This window comes from Poecilia formosa, unplaced genomic scaffold, assembly GCF_000485575.1.
Source record: "Poecilia formosa unplaced genomic scaffold, Poecilia_formosa-5.1.2 Scaffold160, whole genome shotgun sequence".
Classification (NCBI taxonomy): domain Eukaryota; kingdom Metazoa; phylum Chordata; class Actinopteri; order Cyprinodontiformes; family Poeciliidae; genus Poecilia; species Poecilia formosa.
The window spans coordinates 637832-665237 of NW_006800099.1; the positions used below are offsets into that span (position 1 = coordinate 637832).

The 27406-nt window shown below is 40.2% G+C and overlaps 3 protein-coding genes across 18 annotated transcripts in view; all 3 read right to left on the reverse strand.

Annotated features, from left to right (window-relative positions):
• Nucleotides 1–449: 449 nt before the first annotated feature.
• Nucleotides 450–6200, reverse strand: eif5a2 (eukaryotic translation initiation factor 5A2). 2 transcript variants are annotated; one of them, XM_007564502.2, is made up of 5 exons: nucleotides 6096–6200; nucleotides 4858–5032; nucleotides 4576–4680; nucleotides 3974–4105; nucleotides 450–3596 (listed from the first exon to the last, which is right to left on the reverse strand). In XM_007564502.2, exons 2-5 carry the CDS (start codon nucleotides 5017–5019, stop codon nucleotides 3531–3533), a joined length of 465 nt encoding a protein of 154 aa, XP_007564564.1. In that variant the 5' UTR covers nucleotides 5020–5032; nucleotides 6096–6200; the 3' UTR covers nucleotides 450–3530. The 2 variants fall into 2 exon arrangements, with proteins under 2 accessions (XP_007564564.1, XP_007564563.1); XM_007564501.2 differs by having other exon boundaries at nucleotides 4858–5077; nucleotides 6096–6198.
• A 752-nt stretch (nucleotides 6201–6952) lies between these two features.
• On the reverse strand, nucleotides 6953–14512 carry slc2a2 (solute carrier family 2 member 2). Its single transcript, XM_007564503.2, has 12 exons — nucleotides 14413–14512; nucleotides 14134–14229; nucleotides 13071–13276; nucleotides 12839–12963; nucleotides 12615–12730; nucleotides 12369–12531; nucleotides 11712–11818; nucleotides 10571–10651; nucleotides 10312–10416; nucleotides 10123–10224; nucleotides 9647–9850; nucleotides 6953–9535 (listed from the first exon to the last, which is right to left on the reverse strand). Exons 1-12 carry the CDS (start codon nucleotides 14425–14427, stop codon nucleotides 9344–9346), a joined length of 1512 nt encoding a protein of 503 aa, XP_007564565.1. The 5' UTR covers nucleotides 14428–14512; the 3' UTR covers nucleotides 6953–9343.
• Nucleotides 14513–14963: 451 nt separating this feature from the next.
• tnika (TRAF2 and NCK interacting kinase a) overlaps nucleotides 14964–27406 on the reverse strand; it is a 65568-nt gene continuing 53125 nt past the window's right edge. For 6 of the 15 annotated variants that reach the window (XM_016677695.1, XM_016677690.1, XM_016677698.1 and 3 more), the window contains 17 exons: nucleotides 27150–27247; nucleotides 26973–26996; nucleotides 26572–26580; nucleotides 26056–26124; nucleotides 24390–24496; nucleotides 24114–24216; nucleotides 23394–23543; nucleotides 23191–23287; nucleotides 22924–23094; nucleotides 22676–22819; nucleotides 22443–22577; nucleotides 22127–22227; nucleotides 21331–21480; nucleotides 20110–20127; nucleotides 18688–18847; nucleotides 18096–18235; nucleotides 14964–17734 (listed from right to left, as the gene is read on the reverse strand). In XM_016677695.1, the coding sequence (XP_016533181.1) occupies nucleotides 17651–17734; nucleotides 18096–18235; nucleotides 18688–18847; nucleotides 20110–20127; nucleotides 21331–21480; nucleotides 22127–22227; nucleotides 22443–22577; nucleotides 22676–22819; nucleotides 22924–23094; nucleotides 23191–23287; nucleotides 23394–23543; nucleotides 24114–24216; nucleotides 24390–24496; nucleotides 26056–26124; nucleotides 26572–26580; nucleotides 26973–26996; nucleotides 27150–27247 (1760 nt within the window). In that variant the 3' untranslated portion in view covers nucleotides 14964–17650. The remainder of the gene's footprint in view (nucleotides 17735–18095; nucleotides 18236–18687; nucleotides 18848–20109; nucleotides 20128–21330; nucleotides 21481–22126; nucleotides 22228–22442; nucleotides 22578–22675; nucleotides 22820–22923; nucleotides 23095–23190; nucleotides 23288–23393; nucleotides 23544–24113; nucleotides 24217–24389; nucleotides 24497–26055; nucleotides 26125–26571; nucleotides 26581–26972; nucleotides 26997–27149; nucleotides 27248–27406) is intronic. The other 9 variants (XM_016677694.1, XM_007564504.2, XM_007564505.2 and 6 more) reach the window with 5 other exon arrangements.

Consider the following 27406-nt stretch of genomic DNA (forward strand, 5'->3'; position numbering starts at 1 on the left):
CATCTGTTGTTGAACTCAGAGAATGTAACAGAAGTTCGGACAGTTCATCTTTTTTCTTTTTTTCACATTTTACAAAAGAGAATTAGAAAGAGAAACAAAAAAATTCTGACTTGATTTCAGAAAATTTAAGTCAGAATTTTTATTCCCTCCCTCCCCGCCCCCCCACTGGCTCTCATCTTCTTTCGTAACATTTTGATTGATTTTATAAGTATGGTGCAGGATTTTTCACTTCATAATAGTTGCGGTATTAGAAGTACCTTCCAACTGCACACTAGCAAACCATTCTGAAACTGGACTGAATCCATACTTTACATGACAAATTCAGTTTAATTTAAAAAATGCCAGATATCTCGTTAGTAGACGGTGGAGTTATTTTGAAGTGAAGGTGAGTAGAGAGCAACTCTATTGTAATAAAACCAAATTAAATCATTTGTCAGTGAAGCAAAGACTGGGACAGCTGAATGAAATTTATTTTTGCAAAACAACGAAAAGAGAATATTCCCAGGACAGCAGCCAAACATTAGTCAGAACAGAGAAAACAGGTATCCAATTATTATTTTCCAGAGAAGGCAAATGGCCATTGGAAACGGCAAACATTTATAACACACCAGCACAGGTTGCCTATTCTCCACTGTCAGATACGGCATGTAATGATCAAAACATACATATGAACCAGTTTTACTTTGACAAATAAAAGTAGCCCTATCCAAAGCAAAATAATCTGCAAGTCGATCAGTCAGGATTGCAGGGCTGGTGTCCTTTTACAGCACGCTCTGCGATTACCCAAAAGCCTTGGTTTGCAACTCGCAGCATTCACCAGACCCACGTGCAAGAAGTGCAACACAAATAGAAAACATTCCATTCTGTGTTGGGACCTTAAAGTTGAATAGCAATACCTGTTAATCAGAATGAATGAATTTTTTTACAGGATGTAAAATGCCACCTTTGTGCTTTATCAACTAAAAGACAAACATTTGATGCAGTGTTCCAGATGATTCACAAAGCTAGCTTAACTCCTGGAAGTCCAGATTGGCTTTTTAGTTACTTGGAGGCAGCTTAACGAGACGCTTGACCTTACGGCTGAATAATGGAACCGTCTGGTAAAAGAGACTAAATGAAAGCAATGAAACAAACAAAAATCTACTTCCTTACACATACACAGATGAGCACAAATGTGTTGGAGACATGAGAATAGAAGCTACTTCGATATTAGGAACTTATAAAACATTTTTAAAGAGGCAAAACTTTTATTTTTGTACAGGCACACGTACACACACAAAAAAAACAACAAATAAAATAAAATCGGACACGGCAAAGTGCTCGACAGTGCTTAATTAGCATTTGTACAAGTTATTTATCTTGCAAAGTTTAGAATGAGGACTCATAGACATAACTTCTCTGATTTATTTACATATATATATATATAGCAAACTATTTTAGTGGAATAAAAAAAGAAAAACTAGACTAAAAATCAAATACTTTAGGATGCCTGAAGCCCAGACAAAAGTAACAGACCGGCTGCTGTTGTACAAAAACTGAACAGAATACCTTCAAATGCCCCATTACAATCTGCATCTTTACACAAATTTAAAAAAAAAATCTATTTATGATCAACTTTTGAGCAGTGAGCTGATGTCATTAAGCATCATGTAAACATTTTCCTCACCCACTCTAAGGGATTGAGGGATTCTGCTACAGAAACCAGTTACCGCAAAACTTTTAAAGAGGATTTAAACACAGCGTTAAGGTGGAAAACTTTAAAAGTGCCTCAAAGTATTGCTTTTGTTCCTTCTCGTGCAGCAGAAGAACTTTATCTGGATGTAAACGCGTCATTCCCACGTCTCACTGGCAGCAATTTGCCTCTTCTGAACACATGCGATCGATGAAGGCAAACTCCTTCAAAACGTTTTATGCTTCTATCAGATCACTGTAAACAACAACTAAAGCTACCCCCTTAGGCTACACTGCTTCCAAGATATCATTAATACAATTAGAAGATAGTTTTATTTTGGGGTTTCCGTCAGGAGGTAGGGGTAAGAAGCAGGTTCTCTTGCACCCAAACGGATCCAGCACCTCGCAAAAGTCCAAGGTTTTGTCCCATTACAACTACGGACCTCAACGTTTCGTTTTATTGCGGTTTCATGTGACAGACCGACACAAATGATGTATTCTCTCCAAGGAACAATCTTAATGGTGTGACTTTTTAAGTTGCCCTTGTCCTCTCCAGATTTTAACCACACACCACTCACTCTGTGTTGGTCCAATTCCAAAAAACAACAACAACAACAACAACAACAAAAAACATACTAAACCTTGAGGTTGTAGTGTGAAAAAACTTAAAATATCTCCAAAGCACTGTTCAGCGGGAGACTCAAATGTCCTGCGTTTATCTACTGTCACCCTTAATGGTGTAGGTAAATTAAATGAAAAAAAAAAAAATAAATAAATAAAACAAAAACAAAAAACTAGCATTATTTTTATACAAATCCAGGAGAGTCTCTGTGCAGTCATATATTAAGAGTGCAAACTCTGCACACAAACTCTCTAAAGTGTTTCCTATGAATATAGTGTCACCAAGCAGCGACGTTATATTCCTTCGCTTCCCTTTAACTATGGATGCATCATGCAAGTCTAAAAACGTCATTTCCTCCGTTTTTTTTTTTTTTTTTTTTTTTGCCACACATTCCGATCTCATCTTCTGCAGATGCAGTTTGCTTTAGGTAAGATTTGCTAACATCTACGTGTAATTTTAACAGCGATTTGTTATGTTTCTATACATTTGCCAGCTTGTGAAGGCCTCAAGTGATAAAAAAAACAAAACAAAAACAAAAAAACATTAAGTTTCATAGTGTAGAGAGGAAGAAAACTGCCTCACCCTGCCTACCTCCGTCTGCTCCAGCACTGTTTGGGGCTGCTGAGACAGCACAGTTGTCAGCTGGAGAACCCACTGACCTTGGGACCGGGTTACGTGCAGTAGAAAACTTGACTGCAGATCTCCAGTGCGAGTGGAGAAGAAGAAAGAAACTCTGTGACCTACATAAAAACCCACAGGTGCTAAAGCGTGAGCCGTGTGAACGTGAAACGTCGGGGGTGCGTCAACTGCGTGGAAAGGCAGAACCCAAGTCAGTGGACTAATGTGCGGAGTTTATGCAAAGTGAAAACAGAGACAGATTTTCATCTGAGGGGAGCGGCAACACAGCTGAGGAGATTTTTTTATTTTTTTATTTTAAAACGGAAACTGAAGTTAGCTAGCTGGCGTTGTGAACAACGCGCCCGAGTAGGAATGATACGATTTTGTGGAGCATGGTCAAAGACTCCTCCTATAGTGCCTGGCATGTGCTACACAGTGGCGCTATGAAAGCAATGGTGTGAAGCGCAGCTGAAGCTGACCGCTATTTCATCTTACAGCAGGAGAGCGGAGGAACGAAGTCGGACGCCGGTTGAGATGTGTGGTGAAGGCCAGTAGCTTTGGTGAAGCTTTAAAACCACAGAGGGAGATAGGAACATGAGGTCTCCGCTGTCGCCATGGTCTAAATAGGAGTCATGTTCTTAATGCCGACTACAGCCTCCTCAGCCACAGCTCTCCACACAGTCACCTGAAGAGAAAAAAAACAATAACAGTTTTAAGGAGAGAACTCCACAAACGTCGCCTCACTTTCTTTTCTTGCGGCTTTTCTGCTGTGTATCATTTCTGAGAAGCCAACTAAGAACCACTTTATTACTCAAGACGAACATTTTACAGTGATCTTTAGAAACGTGCAAACTTCAACGATGGAGACGGACGTTTGCATCTAGTCCACACACATTTTGAGTGAGGTTGAGATTTAATTTCAGTTCTGTAGAACCACTCGATAAAAGCTCGGCGCTAATGCGACATTCGTGCTGATAACCAGCGTAGGTTAACCTCTGACTGCTGCAGATCCTAATTAGCTACAGCTTTGTGAAAAAAAAAAAACAAAACAAGAAATTTTACCAGAAACTGATCTCCGCTCTCTAGTTTTTTCACAATTTCTTTGCCCATGTCTCCGTCTGGCAGCCTGAGATCCTCTCTGGTCTCTCCGTTGTCTTCCATCAGGGTCAGGAAGCCGTCTATGATATCAAGGACCTAAAATGTGCCACCAGGCAGAGCACCCGAGAAAACAGAGAGCACAAATGAAATAAAACTGGCCGTTATGTCTGGGGAGGGGGTTAATTTTTGGCAGTTCAAGTTACAAAATTTGCAAAAACAGACGTAAGAAGAGAATTGGGAGGTGGAAGAAAGAGGAATATGGTTTTCAAAGTTCTCAAAAAGTTTTCTCAGCAATATGGCAAACATTTTCTGATGAGATAAACTGATAACAATATCCATATTGTGTCACTGATATAACAACATATCAAGCTTGATTTATTGGCCTAACATTAAAGATAACGAAGCTTTGTCTACGTCATATTTCCATGAGGATTTCCATGAACATATTTAAAAATGTTTAAAAAGTTACTGAAATGTGAATCTAGAAATGATGTCGCTTCGACTGATGCAACTACTCCTGGTTTATACAAACATTTCACAAATACCGTAAAGAAGGGCTACCTCACCTGGTAGTCCTTTCTTATCACATTTGGTACATCCATGTTATGTGTGGAGGGGCAGACATCTTCATACTTCTTCGCAGTAAAAATGTCGATTCCGGTGAGATGCACCTAAGAGTAAAACTCATCTTTACTAAAATACGACTTCTAGAAAAAAGTTTAAAGAAATACACCTGTGTCTTACATTACATTCTGAGAACAAACAAGGAATAAAATAAATAAATAAATAAATAAATAAATTAAAAAAATTCCTTTCACTCTGAAGCCAATGGAGGAGAAAGGTTTTACCTTGGCATGCCCATGCTTCCCGGTCTTGGAGGTAGACATCTCAACTATCTTACAGGGACGTCCTTTCACCATCACGAAGCCGTTCTTCCTCAGTGCAGAGCACTGAATGGGGAATGTAGCTGAGGCCCCAGCATCTGCGGTGGAGAAGTCATCATCTGCCATAGTGGGCCGGGGGCTGCTCCACGCACCAAGGAAAAGAAGTTAGTATCTTTCTTTACACCTAGCAGCAAGGGGGAAAAAACTCGTCTTTATGAATATTTCACACATATAGAAAGCTATGCAACATCAGAAATCCACTAAATATGTCAGTAACAATTTCTGTTTCAGTAAATGTGGATGGGACTGTGTTAAACACAGGAAAATGGATAAAAGCAACATAGAGGAACACGTCAAACACCCCCCTCCCTCATGCAAGCCACATGATCTTAATCATTTGATTTTATTCTTTTAAATGGTACACCAACTCTTGCTGCATCCTACACCTTGCAAATCTTCCCCCAAAATCTTGAATGGGACTTGCTATCAATGTGCAGCTACCCAACTTGTTTCCTTCTACTTAACTTTTCATAATTGATCTGCTCAGCACTCTTGTGGAGGGCGTAGACAGTTTGTTACACTGTTGTCAAGTCAGTTTTTTTCTCCTTGATTGTTCAAACTAGCATGTTCGTCATCTAGAACAACGTCAATTTAAAGCTGCACTTTAGGATGATATAAACACGTTTCAGTCAAGGGAAATTTCAGCTTTTATTTCTCCCAATCAGGAGGGGCAACCAAGACTGTGTTGGGCTCTCAGGCCATAAGCTAATAGCCTATTGCTATAGACATACGTGTTTGTACAACATTATGCCAATTACTCCGTTTTATTGTAGTAACTGTTCAATTGAACAATGACCATTACATTAGTCTTTTCTCAGTAGTACAAACAAATGATAAAATTAGCCACAGCACTGCTAGGAAACCCAGTAAACGACGTGGTAATTTAGACAAGGGAGTATAAACTAGAAACTATAATCTCACAGTTACTCCTGCTAGCTTTCTCACTGGGGTTGCACATCCACCCCGGCTGCAGATGCTAGCTAAAGCAGCGCCCTCTCTTTTCATTCGCACAAATCACTGCTGGAGCACCGCTGATTAGGAATCCCACCTATTATCAAGGCTGTGCTATATACCACTATCCATCATGTTGCTTAATGAGCTGTTACTGTCAAAACATGTTATTAAAAGTCTGCTTAGCTTACCTTCTGTGTCGCTTACACCAAAAGATGAGAATCACTTCGCATGCGTGGAGTTTCAGCCAGAGGAGGAGTGATGTAGGTGAGCCGTGAAAACCGGGCAGCGCCGATGTGGTGGAGGCAACGCTCCCCACTGGCTGAGCGCGTGGCAAGCTAAAACTCTCATCTTTGGTTTAGCATAATTTCTCATAAACTTTACATATTCGTTACACATTAGCAGTACTAAACAGTTCGTTAAGAGTCTAGTTACCAGTCACCAATCACTATCAGTGCTGTGCCTCCACAAATTAAAAATAAAATCTCAAATTTAATCGAGTCGTTCATTAAAAAATTTGACTCATTTATTACGTTGCCGTAATAATATATGTCATCATTTATGTATTTATTTTATGCACTTTTTATTACGGCTATAATACCTTAAATCGAAAATTATTTTTCTAAGAAATTTCAAATATTAAATAAGATCAATAAAAAATGATTTTTAATAGAGATGTTATGGTATAGGCATCTTATGGGCTAGATAGACAATCAAATGAAAAACTAACAGTTGTACTGTGACAGCTTCCATAATGAGGCTTAAGCACCTTAGGTAATTTCTAAAGATCTATCCAAGCAAATTCATTGAAAGTTAAGTGGAAGGAAAAACATGTGGTTAAAAGAAAGTGCACAGGTAACAGTCAATGTGGGGTAAAGCCCACTGAAGACTTTTTGGGATGTTTATTAGGTGAGTAAGTTTCAAGAGCTACGTAGAGGTGTAATTAACTCATAAGCTACAACCTTCACAGCATCAGACGCATCCTGCTTTTTAGATAAAGGTGCATTTTCCAGATTCTGGAAGAAGAGCAGAGAATCACACAAACCACACAATTTCAGTCTTTTAATGTTGGTTCACTTTGTTTTATCAAGTCCAAAGTCAGCCTGGATATCTACCAGCAAACTTTAAAGTACTTCATGTCTCCTTCTGCTGATGGGAAACTCGAAGTGCTGCGGAGATGCTGATGTCATTTTCCAGCGGTCTTAACTCTGGGTTTTCAATAATCATCAAAACAATAGAAATATACACTTGAAATATAAAAGCAAAATTATAAAAGTAAAAGTGTCAAGCATAATAATACTATTAAGTGTATCATTACATTTATAAAACTGGGAAATGACTAGTAAACCTACTAAGTGAAGCTAGTGAAGTACAGTAGAAATGCTTTTATTGCTTTTTCGTACAGAAAATGAAATATTGAAAGCTTACATTTTCAGATGTTTTCTTTTCATATACTGTAGAAAGATAAAGTGATAGACATACATGCCTTAAAGGTCACACTTTTGAAGTACAAAATAGTGTTTTCTTCTGACATAGATACTGCATAATACATTTTTTAAAGCTTGCGTGAAGTCAGAAAATGTCCAAAGATATCCTGGAAGGTTTTTTTTGTTGAATAATAAACATACATTTAGAGCTGACTTAACATTTTTAAAAAAATACAGTATGTTTTTCGTCTGATAATGATCAGCATTTACCCTGCTGTTCCTAAGATTTCAATATTATTGTGAAATAAAATTTTATTTCAATTAATAAGATGCTTTAGAACAATTTCAAAGTTTTCTGTTAAACAGAAACGTGCATTATGTCCCTTGTTTGATCCGGAGGGTGGAGCAGACATTATTCGCTCCACCCAGTCATTGTGTTGCAATCTTTTGTGAGGTGTGTCCTTTTCTAGGAAGCAGTAAGGTAATAGGTCTCTTAGAAAGATTTGAGAGATGCTCCTGAACTTTGCTCCCATATCTTGCAAGAGAGTAGAACCTCTGGAATGTTACTCAAAAAATTTCCATTTCAACTTCAATTCAAATTATATTTGCCCTTGGAAAAACTATGACCTTCATGCACCAATTTAGCTGGAAAAAAATTAATTCTTTTATTTCAAATACTGAAGCTGTTCAAGTAATCTGCATTTGACTCCACTGCCTAAGTGGAAGTTTTCTCAAAATCTGCAACACAGGGAAGAATCATGTCAAATTTTGCAGGAGATTTTAGGCAGAGTGGCGTAATTCATTTACATGTCAGCTGTGCCTTCTCTCGCCTTACAGTTTTTATGCTTTTTATTTTATCCCTCATTTAGACCAGCTTTATTGCTGGTTACATAACACAAGCTAACAATGCTATCATTGGAGCTGGCACAGTTTTTGCTCGTCGTGTCCTTACTCCTTCAACAACCGTTTTGCAGTTTTTCTTTAAGACTCAGATGCATTGATTTATGTACGTATTACTGTTGCTATGCGCGGTTTCCATTTTACGTGTACAGATATTTTAGCTTTAGCAAGTTTTATAACTTTTCTCCCACTTATGGTGGGTATATGGTTTGTTGTCATTGTAAAACACTTATAGTAGTAAACTTTTACTTTCATTACTGTAGTAAAAATCTTAATTCGGTTACATGTAAACATTGTGAAATTTAACTGATGCTGTTGTGTAAAAAAAAAAAAAAGTGGGGGGAGTGGGCGAGGGATATATTTAAATAAACGTACTATGTCCTTAACAAGCGGTACTTCTTGGAAAATATTTTGTCATGTTACAAACACAAACTTTTACATAACTGGGATTTTATGGGACAGGGCGACACAAAGTAGTGCTCAACGGTGATGTGGAAGTAAAACAGTACACAGCGCTACTATAGACATGTAAAAAAGTTTTGTTTGCATTTGCATTCAGCCCCGTTTACTTTAAAACACCTAAATAAAAGTCACTTAATCATTAAGTATCTATAAATTAAACTGTTATGAGGAGGCCTCAGGTTTCCTAGAAATCCATAGTGAAGAACCAAGATCACAAAGAACATATTACCACAGGCCTAGCATGAAGTTAGTTAGCACAAAGCTAATAAAAACAAATTTTTAAAGTTGCTCGTCATCCAGTCTGACTGAACTGGAGACATTTTTACAAAAAAGAAAGGGCCGCAATATTGCATTGCAAACAATTCAGCAAAGAGTTAATCAAGGGGGCTGAATACAAACGCAGGTCACACAATTATTTGTTAAGAAAAACAAAATTGTAAAACCAATAGTACCTGTCTTTTCCCTCCACGATTATGCTCTAATTTGAGTCAATACATTACCAATAAAACACTGTAAAGGGTGTTGTTGTAACTCAATAACATGTGAATTAAGGTCAAGAGGTTTTGACCTCTTTGACCTCTTTGGGTTGCACGGCGGAACAGCTGGCAGCGCTGCTGCCGTGCAGTCACGTAGCTGCTGCTGCTGCTGCCTTAAGCGTCGCTGGACGATTTGAGCTGCTCCAGCTCGGCATTGTCTTTGGGGATCCTCTTTTTCTTTTGGAAGATGGCGGCAATCTCCTCGAACGTTTTGCCCTTGGTCTCAGGAACCCGGAAATAAATAAATATGGTGAAACAGAGAAGCAACACGGCAAACAGGATGAACACGTAGCAGTCCATCCAAGCCTGGTGAGGAATGCAGAAAAACATATGTTGAAAACGCAGCTGGTGTTTGATCGTGGGACATGATGTGAGGTAGTTTACAGCACAGTGCACATACTGAATCTGGCTCCGTACCTGTATGTATGGGAAGGTCATGCCAATGATAAAGTTACTGGTCCAGTTGCAGCAGCCTGCGAGGGCGATGGCGGCTGGCCGAGGCCCCTGGCTGAACAGTTCAGCCACTATGAACCAAGGAATAGGACCAGGGCCGACCTCAAAGAAGCTCACAAACAGGAAGATGGCCGCCATGCTGACGTAGCTCATCCAGGAGTAGTCGTTCTAGAGAGGAAAGAGCAGATTTTTGCCATTCACCTCAGGCTTGCACGAATTCAGTTCTTGAATGGATTTTGATTGACAAATTTTCAATTCTTTAGAGACGCTAAATCTTGAGGTTTCAAGCCGTTTTCATCAAGATGACAAGAAGTAAAGACGTGAAATCTTTGACTGTGTGTAATGAATCTGTGCTTGTGTATCGGTTTGCCTCGGTGTCTCATAAACCCCTGCGGTCGGTTTTAGCTGAGACCGGAGATCTTCCACTCGGTCGAACAAACCTGGAATTTGAGACCCACTGTCATGGCAACAGCACAGCAGCACATCCCTCCCAGACCAACCAGAGTCAGCGTGCGCCTTCCGGCTCTGTCCACCAGTGCGACCTGGGACACACACAGAGCACGCTTACAGACAGAACCAAATCACGCAACACGTGACGCTGGTGTTGCACATGTGAGCGCGTTACTTACAGACACCAAGGTAAAGACCGTGTTGATGACCCCCACTCCTATCGTGGCATAGACTGGCTGACTGACACCAGCTTGGGTGAAGATGGCTGTGGAGTAGTAGAAGATCTGAAATGCAAAAAGAAAGAATCGATTACCTGACATTACAAAGTCACATTTTAGCGGTTTGCTAAACTTTATTGAATATCTCAGTTGATACCTCTACACAGATTAAATGGCTACATTTTGGTATTAGGTTAAACAAACAAACTTTTACACTTACTGCATTAATGCCAGACAGCTGCTGTGAAAGGTGCATCATGAGGGCAACAAAGAGCTGCTGCCTATATACAGAGGAGAGGATCTAAGAGAGAAAAGAGAGACAAAAATATAATATAATATAATATAATATAATATAATATAATGGCAATAGTAGCATATGACGAAACGGTAAACCCACATCATGGAGTTGCTACCCAAAAGTCTGGAACATTTTTGCAATGCTGTCATGTTTATTATGGCATTGCAATATATAGCAAAATACCTCTAAGGAAAATTTCCAGCATTTTGGCGAATTTATCCCAAAAGTAAGGCAGTACTGAAGGTGAAAGGAGCTCTGATACATTTCTCATGAGATGTCCCTCATAAAAGAACCTGATTATTTATATCTTAATATCACATATTATATTGCCCCAAGCCGGGGTGGAACAAAAACGCAAGACTATCCAGGTCAAACTCCAAAGTTTAATTCCAATCCAGGTCAAACTCCAAAGTTTAATTTCAGACAAGAATAGCAGGTGTTGTGGCTAAATCAGAAGAGTGCTTTACCAAGCACCCAGCCCAGTCCCAAAGTCCACAAAAGCAATTTAATGCAGCACAACTTTGACAAACTGCAAAAGTTCAAACACAAGCTATCGGTAAACACACAGCTTACTACCACTAAATTAATATTTATTGTATAGGTAAAAAAAAAAAATAAATGTATTTATTTGTTTAAAACTGAAATTTTTTACAGTAGCATAACCTCAAGCTGGAAGAATGCTGATGTTGCAATTCTCTAGCTATGAACTTTGGAATTTGTTTTTTTTTTCCCTCTAGTCCTTTCACAGTTTCAAGGGTTTAAAGCTTCATACCTGCTGTTCTGAGTGCAATAAGTTACGACCAGTTCCTGTTTTCATGGACTTTCTGGACTCCTGAAGGTCATTTCACGTCTAGCCTTAGATGCAGGGGCACACTCTTTTGATTTTCCTGTTTTGAAAAGAGGCCAAGAAAAGATGGGCCTCTATGCCGCATGCCGTAGCATATTTATGTCCCAGTGAAACAAAGTATCATACAACCTGAAGGCTCCGCAGCACTCTAAATCAACCAGGTTTATGGTTGTATAACTCTACAGCGTTCACTTCTGTAGAGAGAGAGAGACCTACCAAAGATAGGATCGACACCCTCGGCTCTTTGTCGGCTTCTTCCTTCTCTCTCCTCATTTCCTCCAGATCGTGAGAAGCATCGTACGCCCCCTTTAGACGATGCAGACCTGAGGAAGAAGTGCGGCATGAAAACACTCGGGGAGCAAAAACCTGCAGAAACGAGTTTCATGCAGTGACAGGCAACGCTGGCTGTTGAAATCTTTTGCTTAAATAAAAGTTACTCTCCTGTAATGACACTGTGAGTGAAATGTTTCAATTATTTTTGTTTTGCACCATGCAAACAAAATATTGAAGCACATCCCAGCAGAACCTTTGCTCATGCAAAAATGCTTGCTTCATTTATTGATTGATTTATTTTACCAGGTGAGTCGGTCAAGAGCAAATTCTCATTTTCATCAATGACCTGCATTTTTTTTTTTCATGATGGATTTAACAAACTCTGCGTTGATGTTTTTTTTTTTTTGCAAAACTCGCCAGGTTGCTTGGACGCTTCTGTGCAAAGGTAACCGGCAGCTCACAGTTGACCTCCATTTGGAGGACAGGGGGGGAATGTGGTGCCATTTTCCCCATCGTATATTATGCAAGTCGTACTTGCCTGAGGGAAAAACCAAACTAAAACGGTTAACTGTGCTTGTGTTTGCATGTGTTGGCTCTTACTCTTCCGGGCTTCCTGCTCTTTGCCCAGCAGGATGTAAAGGTAGCGTGGACTCTCGGGGCAAAGCGGCAACAAAATGGTCTGCAATATCGCAGGAGCTCCGGACAGACCGAGCAGCACGTGCCACATTTCATCATTACCGAGAACGAAATCCAAACCTATTACCTGCATACAAATACATGTCATTAATGGGTTAAGTACTGTCTGTTTTAGTCAAGCAGGTGTAGCTGTGTGAGGGTTTAACCTACCTGGCTGAGTAGGATGCCAATGACAATGGCCAACTGATGTAACGTTCCCAGAGCTCCCCTGTAAGCTTTAGGTGCAATTTCTCCGATATACATCGGTACCAATCCAGATGTTAAACCTGAAACACACATTTTAACAGATTGCAGCATTTTTTTTATTTTTTTTATTTTTTGCTGCAAAATGCCTTAGTTGTGAAACGAAGGTGATTCCAGACGCCTGAATTTACCACAGTAGAAGCCCATGATGGCGCGGCCCATGATGACCATGATGTGGGGCTTCCACATCCTGGACAGACCCATCAGCAGTCCAGCCGCTACGGCCAGAACGTTGACCATCAGCATGCCCTTCACCCTGCAGAACATAAAAGAAAAAAACAAAACAAAACAAGAGAAATGTTTCTCGTCTTCTTTGTTTCAGCTTTCGTGTAAACGTGACGTCCACTCTTGGAAATCTCCGACCTTCCTTTAAAGTCTCCGATAAATCCCACCAGGAAGGAGGACACCATGCCGCCAATGGAGAAGATGGCCACCGACAGCGACCAGTACATGACCACGGAAGGATGCTTTTCCTCCTCCGGGGGACTTTCTCCCTCCGTGATGTTTTCTGGCAGTGCTGACCTCTCGGACCACACGCCCAAAGACAGAGCATAGTGCTTCTCAATGACCTGGCGGCGTAGAAAGAAAATAAAACTGCAGCACGGTATTTGGTGAGGTGATTCTGAAATGTGCATAAAGCAAATGAATAATGCAAAGTGTTTAAATCCCGGTGACCTTTCTCCATCTTTCATCACATTAAAACTAAACACCTTTCTGAATTTTATAAATGTCACTTCTTGGGGTATTTCTTTAGTACTGGGTGGTATAATTTATTTATTAACAGATCTTCGAGCCGTTGATCTCTGCAGCTCCTCCAAAGATTTTTTGCAGCTTCTCCAGATTATGCGCTGCTTGACTGAACATGTCTTTGCAAGTTTGCAGCGGTGCAATAAAATCTTCGCTTTCCTTCCACTCTACTATAAAATCTTCCTTTGAGTCGGCGCATCACATAAAAATCCAATAAAGCTACATTAAAGGTTATAATGTGGTGTAATGCAAAATATTAGATGAGTGCAGATGTTTTTGCAAGGCCTTATACAAATCATGGAAATATTAAGTTAATATTTCATTGCAAATGCTTTAGAAGACTGATGAGGGTTTGCAGCTTTTGTGTAATCTGTCTTGAAGAACATTTTGTCCTTGTAAAAAAAAAAAAACAATTATGTGTCATCTGACACTCACACATGATTGTCTTTGATTAAAAAAAACCCTGCTGCAAACTAAAAATATCAACTTGCTTACTTTTAGTAGAAAAAAAAAATGGAAAAAAATTGAAATACTTTTTTTTTTCTTTAAAGGGTTGTGCTATCGTTTTGAAGCAACACCGTGACTGAGAATTACACGCACATTTTTCTTTAAGAGCAAATACCTTAGGGTGTGAAAAATCAAGCAGTTCATTGGCTCGGTGAAAGCGAGTGCATGTTACCTTCTGGGGCGCATTGATGACTCCCAGACTGTATCCGTACTGCAGGGAACCCAGAGCTGCTGTGAACACTGCTACAGCCAGCGTACCCGTCAGTTGCTGCGATCCAAGCACAGTTTCACGTTCACAACCGCATCAGCACAAGCAAGTTAAGGTTTCCTAAAAAAAAAACACTAGTAGAAATTTTTAGAAGAATCCTGAACGTTTTTTTTTTTTTGGGATAAATGTCTAAAATGCATAAAAAGAGCCTTTTTTAAAATTTCCCCACAAGAATTCTCGTACCTTTCCCGTCTCCATGATGCGTCGAGTGTTCCCTTGAGGCTGGTAATGATCAATGAAATCTACATGCCTGATCACACAGTGTCCACTCTCTAATCGACCAACTAACACACACACAAACACACACACACACACACACGCTCAGGTTCATGAGCATTGACGGCCTAGACAGGTCTTATTCCCAAAGGGAAGTCTTATGTTATCTCTCATGCAGAAATATGTATGTTTGTAAAATATTATTTTACTAGCCACTGGTTTTAGAACATTCTATATGTTATCATTTTAAATAGAACTTCAATAATAATCTACTGAACCTCAGATTGCATATAGTTACTTTGTGTAATAGTGACTTTATTTTTTTCCCAATATATATTAATACTTGCATTAAGCTTCTCTGAGCACATACACGTGCAAACACGCTCAAACTTGTACGTGTGTGGCGTTTTGTTAATATATTACTAAGGCTTGGACAAAGTCTGAGGGTCGACGCTGATACACATGTTTACACAAAATTAAGACCAAAAAATGCTCACAAATAGGCAAACAGGCTCCTGTTATGGTAGTCTCTTTTATTTCTCTTTTCCATCATCATTTTAAAAAATAAACAAATCAATCCCCCAAAAACAGGACATTAGTAAATGCTCCTTTGAAAAATTATTAAAAAAACAAAAAAAACACACACACACACACAAACTGAACAGTTAAAAGTCTATTACAGCAGTTCTGGTTTTTGAAAGAAGAGATTTGAATGCAATGATTTGAATGCTTATGCTCGACAAAAGCGTGCGCATCCCAGGGAAGACGGTCTGTAGCTCGGGACTTTATTGCTAAAACCTCAACCTGCTCAGATCAGCGAAATGCAGCTTGCAGACGCACAGAAAACAGCTACGGTGTTAAATGCTTAAAATAAAAATAAAAAAAATTTGAAAAAAAGTCCTTCAATGCACTAAAAAGATTTCAAAAGGGGGAAAGAAATGCACTTAAAAAAATTATGGTTGAGTTAGCATCTTGTTATCTCTTTTGTTGACCCTATAAAACAATTTACGGCTGTTAGTAAAGTGACTCGAAGAGAGGTCTAAATGAAAAGTTGTAAGTTCATGCAGACCTTACGGTGAACCTACTATCCAAAATACTCATTTTTAAAAGTTTAATAATTTATACTCTGCCCTTTGTGTGCCCCCCTCCCCCCAAGTGATTAAATAATTCTTAATCTTATTAAAGTGAAAATAGTCCCAACACCCATGATAAATGTGTAAGTGGCGGACACATTCAGTATGCATACTGTGTTTCACTCACAAATTCTGGGACAGCAGATCACGTTAGATGTGGGACAATTTCAGATAAAAAATAAAAAATCTGGGCAAACCCGACGCACTTTTGAGGTAAATCTGCTAATCTTATGAACACAGTATAAACACGAGGGTCTCCGATACTTATGATGTGCTTGATATTTTGGGGAGAAAGAATGCTTTCCAAAAAAAAAAAAAAAGAAAATTAGACTTAAATTTATTAATGCATATCTCTGTCCGTGAAGACAAAATAGTAATCAGCAATGTGTTACATTAAAATAAAAACTGCCCCCCCCAAAAGAAGTAAAAATCACTATTGGAGGTAAATAAAAACAAACAGACAAACAACATCAACAACAATAAAAACAAGACAGTAGTTAAAAAGTGATCATTAATCCTTTCTGCCCTTTTGGCTTCCATTTTTAAGTTTCGCTAGCATCATGCTCGGCACTGTACAAACATCTAGGGGCCGAAATCAGATGAGCCAACCGGAGGCGGAGCACAATTTAAAAGGATCCCACAGTGTTCAGTAGTGAATGCTTTACACATGCACACAGTAGTTGGGGAACAGCAGCTCAGACCCTGTTGAGGCCGAGTTCACCTTATTAAAAAAGGAAAAGAAACAAACTCCCCCATCCCCCACAAAATCATCCTGCATATTGCATTCTTTAAATGCGCTCTGCTCAGATGCAGAAACTCATAAACTTTACACTATGAAATAATGTAACATCTGTGCATGTAAACAAACTCAATGTTTTTTTTTTGTTTGTTTTTTTGTTTGTTTGTTTTTAAATGACGTCGGGTGAAAGATTGAAATACTGCAGCCTGACATTGACCTCAACGTCTGGCTTCGATTCCGGCTTGATTTAAACTTCTGTATCAAGTTAGACACACACACACACACACACACACAAACACACGAGCTCACGCCCACACACACGCACGCAATCCTGATTTCAGAGACTCAGATGTGCTGTATGTTTCCACCAACAGTAAGGGATCACCAACTCCGAAATCTTCCGCAGGATGAAAACAGAATGGTTCCCGCCCGGGCCCCCTTTTGTTCATTTAAGATTACAGTAAATCTGATGCAGCACCGTCAGAGTTTAAAAAAAGTACAGAGAGGGATGAAGAGTGGAGAGGAGAACAAGAAGGAGAAGAAATAGAAGAAGATGACAGGATGGACCGGTGATTTCATGCAAAAGGGAGAAAGAGAACATATTGCATATTGTTACGACCCATTTCACAGCAGAGTCCACCGATGCCTCTGTCAGGAGAAATGTGATCGATCGTGAAATCAGAAGGGAGTTCGGTCACAGCACCGAAAGATGGAGCTGAGAGGAAGTGAGAGGGGATGTGAGGGAAAATCAAACAGGCTGTCAGCTTTGATTACCGACATTCAGAATAAATTTGCAGTCCTGTCATCAGTTTTGTCTTGGCGCTGCCTTCCAATAGTGACATCTTCGAATTTGATCAAAAGGCCTTCAGAGCTCTCTGGGGACAAGCTCACTCAAGATGGATGAGAGGAAAACAGAAGTCAAGGCGGTTGGGACGATGGGGAGACAGGATTGCTAGAGGGGGGCAGGTGTGAAGAGGTAAACTCTTAAATCCACTGGTCCAAAATGAAGAGAGACAACAGGGAAGGAAAAGACGAAGAAAGAGGAAATGTGGAAAGTCAGTGCCAGTCAGTTAAGTAACAATGGCTTCTCCGTGACCCAGATCAATCTAGGATATTTAGTCTCTTCTGGAACTCTTTTTTTTTTTTTTTTTTTTTGCGCATTTGTCTTTAGAGCGCAAAAAAAAAAAAAAAAAAAAAAAAAAAAAAAAGTCCATTCGCGACGATCCGAGTCGGCTGGGTTCGTTTCATTTGTCGTGCATTAGCCCGCAGGAGAAACAACGGGGTTGCCGTACTGGCCAGTGGGAGGGCGAGGCAGCGTGGACACAGAGGAAGGTCACCAGTTCATCATCGAGTTCCTGTTGAGGGTCATGAAGAACACCTGGCTACTCCCTCCCGAACGCACCGACGCAAAGAATACCTGGAAAACAGGTGGAGCAAAAAAAAAAAAAAAAAAACTTAAACAGGAAGTTTAGATTGGGTTTTAAAAGCAGTTAAAGGCATTAATGTAACCCACTTTTTTTTCTTTTTTTTTTTGCATAGTTATGAAATCTTCACAGATACAAATCATTAAAATCATTCTCTGTCCTGACAACATGAAGCAGCCACCACCATGTTTCACCACAGGAAACATATTTGTTTCTGTCATAGATCCATCCTCTGTCTGGAAATTGCTGTGTATTCACTGAAGTCACATTGCAATCAATTGTCTTATGTGTAAAATGTAGCGTGAGAAAAAAAAAAGAGATGGCTGAGAGGAGCTTGCGTTATGTAGGAATTACCTTATCATTCCGCTCACACAGGAATTTAAGTCTCTGGGCTCTCTTGTGCATGAACACGCCGTCCAAATGACCCGTCTCAACGGAGCGGATCTCTATGGCTTTCTCGCCCCAGCCCATAATCTGATTCGAATGGATATAGGCTGGAAAAAGATGCAAAGTGTTTTTAGTTAAGTTAAACAATAAAACACAGTACAATTATTTCAGTTTGCAATGAACATTATGTGCAACAGTTAGAGGCGACTTTTGAGCAATCCTCGAAATCAAAGGTCGATTCCAAAGCAAATTCATAAACAAGCTTTTATGAAAAGATGCATATATTTAAAATGTTGTCAAGCAAGAAAAGCAAAGTCAAACAAAGCAGTGGACTCAGTCCTGTAAAGCTTCAATGTGAAAATCTGTGGCTTTAGCCAACATGTGTAATGTCCCTGGCTGCCACTTGAGGGCAGCAGAGCACAACAAAAAAAATCCACCATCTCAGCTCTAAAGTAACGTACGAGCAATCAAGATTCTTGAAGTCTTCCACTCGAAGCGGTCCATCCTTTTCTAGATTTCATTTAACACACATACATGTGTAAATTTAAGAACTACCTACCAACAGAGGTAGGCATCTCCCCCCACTGTAGCACCACGTCCTTGGTGATGCGTCCATACGTGTTGACGTAGACCCCCTCGTCCTCATAGCACAACAGCATCTCCATCCCATCAGTCTTAGGGAGCACAACGATGGCATGGGGCGTCACCTGACTCTGGATCTAAGATAAACGCAACCAAAAGCGCGTAGGACTTCAGGGAGTGTGGTGAAGTTGATCACAATTGATTTGATGTTAGAGTATAACAGGCGTTAATGGATCTTTAGTTTTCTCTGCCTACATTCTGTAATCTGGAAAAGAGGAGCCAAGCGCAAAACAAGAGTCTGAACAACTAAAAGTTACACCTCAACTATGTTTCTTCAGATAATTTAGAGATTCTTGGCAATTACTATCTAATCTGTCACGTCTGACTTTATAAACGGGAAATAAAAAGTAATCTACGCTTGATGTTTTGAAGTTATTCTAGTTCTACACTTGACTGACTGAATTGGACTTGATGGATTACATATAACTAAGTATCATCATACCAATTCATGCTGTCGAATTTCTGTACCAAATATATCCCATATTCCATAAAAATTGTAATGAACTCATGCAGCCGAGTTCAAAATGAAGCACCGTTGGTGCATCTATTAAATACGGAGTACCACAGGGTTCTGTGTTTTTCTTTTTCTCCACATTTTCTTAAATATCTTTCCTTCTGTAAACAGTTCTTTCTGAAGTAATATTGTGCAACCTGACTTTTCTGTAAATAAAGTTAAAAGCAAATGAGATGGTTTAAAGATTTAGAAAATGTAAGAAACTTCTATGCCACCTTTTTTTTTTAGACTGCAGTTAAGAAAGTAGAAGTCTTCGTCCCTCTTTCATTCCTTAACTCCAACCCTTTCTATATCTCAAAAAAATATAGAAAATTATACAGAATGTTGGCAAGACGTGTTACTTTAGCCTGCAGAAAATGATCACTCAAGATCTGCATTGTTACAAAAACATGGCTCAACCCATAAAGCACCACTTTTACATAACAGCTCAATTAGTTGAACTCGCTGCCACACTTCTGCTTTTTCTGCCAAAAGTAGGGAAGAGAAACTTGCCCACATGTGTCATAACATTAGTCGATAAAAAAAAAAAAAAGATGAAGGTTTTTCTTAGAGGAAGCAACTGGAAACAATTTCACTTGACTAATTCTGAAACATGAGGATCATGTGATTAAACTTGCTTTAAACATTTTCGCTTGACAGCAAGAACATTTCCGAGAGCCTTGTGTCGTGCTTCATGGGTGAGACAAATCTATTCCAACGGGTTAATTTCTGACCAACTTTTGCGTTAATAGCTACACTAAGGACACACGTGATGTCGCTCTACGTTCAACGGGGGAACTTTTACTAAACACATCTACTGGTCTACACTAAAGAGCAGCGTGTCACCTTCATGTGTTTGGAACACTGGAGAGGAAGGAGAGAAAATGGACATTAATAAATGAAAAACAAAAAAGGAAACAAAGAAAACCTCAAACATTCACATTCATGTTGACTTGAAAAGTTTGGATAAGCGTACGCTAGCTGTTCTGGGTCTTTGAAAGATTAAGTCAGATCACTTCTGAAATAAATGCAGTTAAAGTATCTCCCTTTGACATCCATCAAATTCCCCCTCCCACTTACCCGAGATCAGGTTGTGGACATCCAAACAAGAGAGCCAAGCATCTCTCTCAACTCATTCCCAAGGTGTTTCTAAGCCACACTTGAAATCTTATTTGCCCTCTTCCATATTTATTCTGCTTCTGTTTACAAATTTTAATGCCCCGCCTGTGAGCTGCAGCTTTGAATCTTCTGCCCGGAAGCATTTTGGGTATTTGGTGAAACAAAGACACGGAAACCGAGTAAAGCACCAAATTTAAACTATTTGCAAGTATTTATAAGGATGCAGAGGCTGGCAAACAACATGTTAGCAATTTTGTAACCATTTCAGAGTCTTCAAAGAAAACATGTAGACAGACCAAACTGGATTATTCTATAATGGAGCCTGTAGAATACTCCATTATAGAATACATTTCTTAAATGTTTATTCCATTTTTGAAATCACAAAAAGTGAAAATTTCAAGGCTTTTTGCATAAAGTAAATAAAAAAAAAAAAAATGGAAGCCCTAACATTTCTGTTCTACTAAAACATTACCAAGTTAAGTGCGGTTGACGCGGTTGCGCTCATCTGCATTCGGTCTGATCTGGTTCGTTTCCGTCACATCGCTAAATGGAGCGTATGACTGAACTCCTTTTGAACTTAATGTTTGTTGCCTGCATAGTGAAAAACAATAAAACAGCTTTGCTGCAAAAACTGCTTCAGACAACTGATGCAGTGTTGTAGTTGATATAATAAAACCCCCCAAAGGGATCAATTCTATCTCTGTGGACTGCAGTACGATCGGTTCAATAATGCGTGCATTCTGTCTTCTTTACATGGTCGGTCCAAGCACCAGATTTAGCCAAACTAAAAATCAAACGGATGCAGAGCTGACATCAGTCCCTCAGTAAATTAATCAAAAAGGTCGTTTCAAGATTTCTTCGTACCGAGAAATCGAAAGCTCCCCGTCGGAGAACGTGATTTACTCGGACGAAACAGATAAGCGCACAGAGACGGCATTTTAAGCTTACATGCGAGGGGATGTAGATGTCGTAGGGATTGCCTGAGTCCACATCGATGACATGGAAGCCCACACAAGAGCCGTAGATAACCTTTAACCTCTGGCCTTCCTCCACTGTGAGGTCAACCAGCTGAGGACGGTGCTGCAGCTCGGTGAACGACTGAAAGGGAGGAAGAGAACAGTTGAGGAAAAGAGCATGAAAACCTTGATCGATGGAGCAAGAGTACAGTCAGGCTCCATGACGCATCGTTTTGCGGCATTAAAGACACGGCGCAATTTTCGTCAAAGTACTGTAACTTGGTTGCTATGTCAACGTCATTTCAGCTGGAGAAATTCGTCTGAGCCAAGAACCCTGAACATGAAGAAAGCTCTTTAAAGAGACTTTGAGTCGCCAAAACGTAACCTGCGTAGGTGTTAGGCGTTGGACCACCAGCAACTTTCCTGTGTGAAACGCGTACTAAGAATAGAAAGAATTTCCAGTAAAATCAGCTATCTGATATAAAAATAAACCGACGTAAAAAGTAAACGTATCACAGTGGTACAGGTGAATGATACATTGATTTTTACACTCCCTTAATGTCTGGTCAGTTGCTACGGTCAGAGATGTTTGCATATGCCATCAGTTAATCTGGATCTATGCTCGATGAGATTTGGCTGACGGCAGGGAAAATATTTACTCTCTTTACAACTTTAACTTACTAACAAAACTTCGCTGCAAAAACTCCCGACCTATCTCTTCAAGCTGGTGCGCTTGGTGTGTTGCTGCCACCCTTGTATTTATTAATTAGAACATGTTGGTGCTCTACCTTAAAGGCCATGAACTTGTGGTAAGGTTTTGGTGCCCAGGCGTAGATTTCCACTGAGTTCTTAAGCGCAATCACCAGGAACTTGATTCTCTCATACTTTACTGGAAATGAGAAAAAAAAAATGAACACACGCATTTTTTTAAGATTCACATTTCGTAATGTTTAAAGAAATAACGCATTACTAGCGATTAAAAATCTGATCAAATTGTAAATATCAACTCTTTCTTAATAGCTTACCTGGTTAATAGGTTGAATGAATGAATGAATGAATGAAAAAAAAATCTAGCCATTTGTATTAATAAAAACAGCATCTCACCAACTTTATAATGCACACAGCCCTCCAGCTCCCCAACAGTGATCCAACCCTGTTTCTTCTCGACTTCTGGGTCGTTGTGTAATATTCTGTTCCTCAGCCAGGACAAATAGTAAACGCGCAGCTTATTCTTTTTCCCTGTGGAAGAGGAGAAACAAAGAAACAAACGCCTGATGTAAATTTCTGAAAAGAGGCGATCAGAGAAACACAGAAACGATAAAACATGTAATATTTACCAGAGATGGTGACCAAGACATTCAGACCCTCCAGCACATCCATCTGTAAAAACCGCCGTCTCGTAATCAGGTTGTAGACTTTGCCCTGCCCACTTCGGTCAAGCAGCATTAAACCATTTTCCGTCCCGACCAGCAGGTTCACACCTGAGCGAACACAAAGACAGAGGGTTGAATAAAAAAAAAAAAAAGATATATATAAGGAGGGATTTGTTGATGCATTGGAGAAAATAAACCGTGTTCCTCCCCACCCCAGAGCGCGGCACACAGGATCTCCGAGTTGAAGCGCTTCTTGTACTTTCGGATCTCTGGCGTGTCGCTGTGAGGTCTGATGTTCGTGGGGTTCACGTTGACGACGGAGATCTTTCTGGCTTCGTTCAGTCGCGCCTGCTCCTGCCTCAGCAGCTCGTTGGCAAACATGGCTGGGACGGGGGGATCGGACAAGAGGTGAGGGTCAAACATTTCGACCGGCGCGGAGTCGCCGCAGCGAAAGCAAACGTCCGAAGCGTTTCGTCTACCTGCTGCCGAGCTCTCGTCGTTTTCGCTCGGGGAGGTCTGATAGACGCGCGGGTCCACAAAGGGAGTAAACGACGCTTTGGACCCACTCAGACCAAACTGCAAAGACACCAAACCTGACTGGTCAACAGTGGCCCACACTGATCGGCGATACGCACGGCTGAGTGTTCACGAGCACGGTGGTGGCGACGTGTTCGAGCCTGACCTCGGCCATGTCGCTCAGTTCCTGCAGAGCCGTGGTGGGTGTGGAGTTGGGAGAGTTGCTCTGCTGCACTAGGTCGGGCAGGTTGCCATGGTTACTGTGGTTGCTAAAACCATTGCTTTCGGAGTGGCCGCCTCTCCTCCTTTCCTCAGCCTGAGTGACACAAGCAGGAGATCGTTTGAGTCTTAAGTGAGCAGATTGTAGAAGATCGGTAACTGAGAGCGCGGCATAAACACAAACGCATTTTTACCCTGAGATACTTTTACATCTACCATTACTTTTCAAAAGTATGAAATTCCTTCAATGTTTTCACAGAAATTTTTTATTTGATTTATATGTGGCAGAGAAATAGGCAGCAGCATATAAACCGTCTTACAAACTTGAGAATTATTGTGTGAATTTGTTCTCACTTTACCCCGTATTTCAATGCACCTAAAAATAAAGTCCAGAGCAACCAAGTGTCTTTACAACTGTGTGAAATTTTACCTGAATATAGTTCTGCAACATATTGAATCAGTGAGTTTGGACACAATGGTGCAGCATGTGTTTGAGATTGTACACCATAAAAAAAACAATAATAAAAAAAAAACACAAGTAAAATTTAAAGCCAATTTGTGTTGATCTATGACAAACAAAATCTAAATAAAACTCTGCAAGGGCTTTGTGTATATTGTGTGTGCAGTGCTGAGATTGAGTGTTTTTGCGCGTTTTCACATTCATCACCTCTCTCATCATCAGAGTACTGTCCCTGGAGCTGTCATAGGAGTCTCCCAGAGCGTCCTCAGCCAGCCCTCCGTACGACTCAGAGCTGCCCTGGACTCCCGGCCTGCAGAGCAAACACAGACTCCATCGCTTACCAACAATTTCTACTGAACCTGCGCCCACTTGGCACAGAGCAAACTCCGTGCATGCAAATATTTAATAGTAACAAAAACTATATATATTATATATATATATATATACAAAGAGAGACAAATTAAACCAGAGAAGACGGCTTACATGATGCGGGGGATGTCGCTAACGGCAACGGTCCCGTCGTGCCCCAACACCTCCCCGTCCTCGTCGCTGCTTTCCGAATCTTCGCTGGAGGATGAGTAGTCTGTGACCTTTATCACAACAGCAAGAATTAAAATCAATGAGAAACCCTGTCGCCTAGCGACGTACTTTAGATTAGATTAGATTAGATTAGATATTAGACCAAAACACAAACAAAGAATCTTACATAAAAAATTATATATTTTAGGTGAGCAATTCTGTATCATTTAACGGGTTTCATTTGGAGATACATTTTGGTCCTGAAGTTTGTATTAAAGTTCTGTTTAAAGTTAAAGTTCTGTTTTCAAAAAATTTGGAAGGAAAAGGATGCAAGTCTAAACACTTACACTACAGGGACTGTGGCTATTGTATCTTTATAGTTCTTTGTCGTTTACTTTCTTCAAGTGCTTTTTCACATTCCTATTTTCTACACTGACTGGATTTAGCCTCAGATAAAACACTTTGTTCTGTTTTGAATTCCTCCCAAAGATGATATGAACTATAAGCGATTTCTCCTTTGCTTAGACCAGTGAAGCTGATCACTTAGAGCAGACACTGGGCTTTCCCTCCGGGTTTGTGACCGATGTAGCTTCTGATAGAAGAACGATAATATAAGTAGGCAAGCAAGCAGCACCCTCCGATCTCATTTATAGGAACGCTACGATAGACATAAAGCAGATCTGATGTTAAAGTGCCCTAAAACCTCCATCCTTTCTACAGAAGACTCCTTAAGTGTCAAAAACAAGCCCAGTTGTCGTGCAAGGGTTAATAAGAGAACGACCTTAATTCTCATTTCATTTGGCAATCTTTCCAAATGAGTGTACAGGTTCAGTCATATATTCAAATGATTGTTATATCTCTTTGGCACCCCCTGTTATGGTTTGTAAATGACCTTAAAGCTAATTATGCTTTTATTGAAGTAGCATAATCTCACAGAGATGTATTTTAAGAGAACCCAGTTTTTAATTTTAAGACATTCATTCAGTGAGAAAAATAAAATAAAAACAAGTTTAAGAACCAATTTCTTAAAAAAATTCTATAAGTGCCACAAACATTGGTACTCCTGCTGTGAGAACTTTGTATAATATCCTTCAGCTGTCAAGAAAGCACTAGTCTTCAGTTCTCCCATCCTTCTATAGGATTTAGCCCTCAATGCATGAAAAGTGGGATAAGGTAAACCTGTAGAAGAATGCTGATTGTATTTAGAGCACCATTAAAGCATTTTTATTTTTTTTTTGTCACACACTTTCTATTAAACTGCTGAAAACCCACCAAAGTGTTTGCATAGCTGAAAAGTAAGATCTTAGTCCTGAGGAGACAGAAAAGTCTTTTTTCCTGTCATCACCTTTAAGCCTGAGAGAAACTGAAAGTCATAGATTGCTAATTAAAGTGAATTCAAAGTCCATACGCACCCCAGATGAGTCAACCACATTTGTTTGACCAGAATTTTAGGGAAGTGCAATTAAGTAATTAAAACAGAAACAGGATGGCTTAAAATCCCGGGCTGTCTATTAGCTCTAATCCTCTTTTTAAACCGCAGAAAGCCAACACAGAATATCACAAGCTAAAACAAACAAAAAAAATTTGCAAATATATTTTACTTATCGGTTTCTGTAAAATGTCGGCGTACCTTGACCGGAGGCCGACTTCCTTCCTCTACCCTCAGTTCTCTAAGTTCCTTAGCCAGTGCGCTTAAGTCCTTTAACAGAGGAACAGAAGAGAAGACGCATACAAAATCCTTTAGTCATTTTTTTTTCTCTACCATTCACCAAAAAGTTTGAAGAAAGGCAGAGGGTAAATCACATAAGAGGGTTCAGCAGCATGGCAGGAGGACAATAAATGTGCCGTCACCCACACGCAGCCAGGCCTGCAAACGTGTGGAACAAGAGTGCTGATTTTACCGATTTCACGTTAGCTCACTAATTTCAACACAACTTCTTGAGCTTTTCACAATCAGCACTTTTATTCGCTCAAGAAGAAGAGAGAGACACACAACGGCTTCAGGGCTGATGCTCCGTAAGAGGGCAGCATCTCTCGGCCTCTCTCTCCCTCTCTCTCTGGCCATCATCCACATGCCAACCAACCCGAGGGGTCAAGCCGATGGATCGGACCAATCATGCAAACAGAGGTGAGGTGGACTGCTTACCAGCTCCTCCTGACCAGTTACCACGACAACAAAGAAACAGGAAAGAAAGATTCAGAGGTTGATCAGATGCTCGGCAGCTCATCTTTTACCCCCGTTTCCCACCTTGGATGCATCCACACAAGTCATGCATGTATGCAACTCGCTCCAGAACCCGCCCACATATACTCTCTTAGGTGTGTGTGTGTGTGTGTGTGTGTGTGTGTGTCAACGCACACACGCACCGGCATTGCCAAAGCACCCTGGATTTTCAGAGTTGGAGGGAGAAACGCTTGACTTCCTGAGACCAACTAACTTCACCATGCTAGGAGAGGATGAGGAAGTCTCACGATTTCGGCTAAAGATAACCGGGATTAAAAGAAGGAAAAAAAAAAAGAAGAGAGGGGGACTCGGTTGTCACTAACCTCATCTATGGCTTTCTTATAGCTCTGAAGAATAGCAAAGAGATAGAGGAGCACAGGCAGAAAGAGAAGAGCAGGTGAACGGTAGAAAAAATGGAGGAGGAGACGAGTAAAAGCTTCCGAGAGAGGAGATGGAAAATGACTTTGTGTGTGTGTGGGTCTGTTTCCTGCTGGACTCACTGCAGGTCTGCTGGGTCTGGCTGATTCCCGGCCTTCCTCCTGTTTGGGCTTGACCTCTTCGTTGGCTCCGAGAAGAGTTCCGACCTGCTTGGTCTGGCCTATAAAACCCACAAAAAAACAAAAAAAAACAAAAAAACAAGCTTAAATATCAGCTTACATTAAAGGGTTTTGTTGCAAAGAATTTAGAAGTAAGCTATTGTTGAGAAAAAACAAAAAACAAACATCTTCTATGGTTTTGTGAGAAACTGAGAATTAGA

Coding starts and splice junctions, on each gene's coding strand:
- eif5a2 (XM_007564502.2), bottom strand. CDS start 5,019: ATGGCAGATGATGACTTCTCCACCGCAGATGCTGGGGCCTCAGCTACA. Junction 4,106..4,575: donor TGATAAGAAAGGACTACCAG/GTGAGGTAGCCC, acceptor GGCACATTTTAG/GTCCTTGATATCATAGACGG. Junction 3,597..3,973: donor AGAGCGGAGATCAGTTTCTG/GTAAAATTTCTT, acceptor TTTTCTCTTCAG/GTGACTGTGTGGAGAGCTGT.
- slc2a2 (XM_007564503.2), bottom strand. Junction 11,819..12,368: donor AGAGCAGGAAGCCCGGAAGA/GTAAGAGCCAAC, acceptor CTTCTTCCTCAG/GTCTGCATCGTCTAAAGGGG. Junction 10,652..11,711: donor GGGTGTCGATCCTATCTTTG/GTAGGTCTCTCT, acceptor TTTCTCTCTTAG/ATCCTCTCCTCTGTATATAG.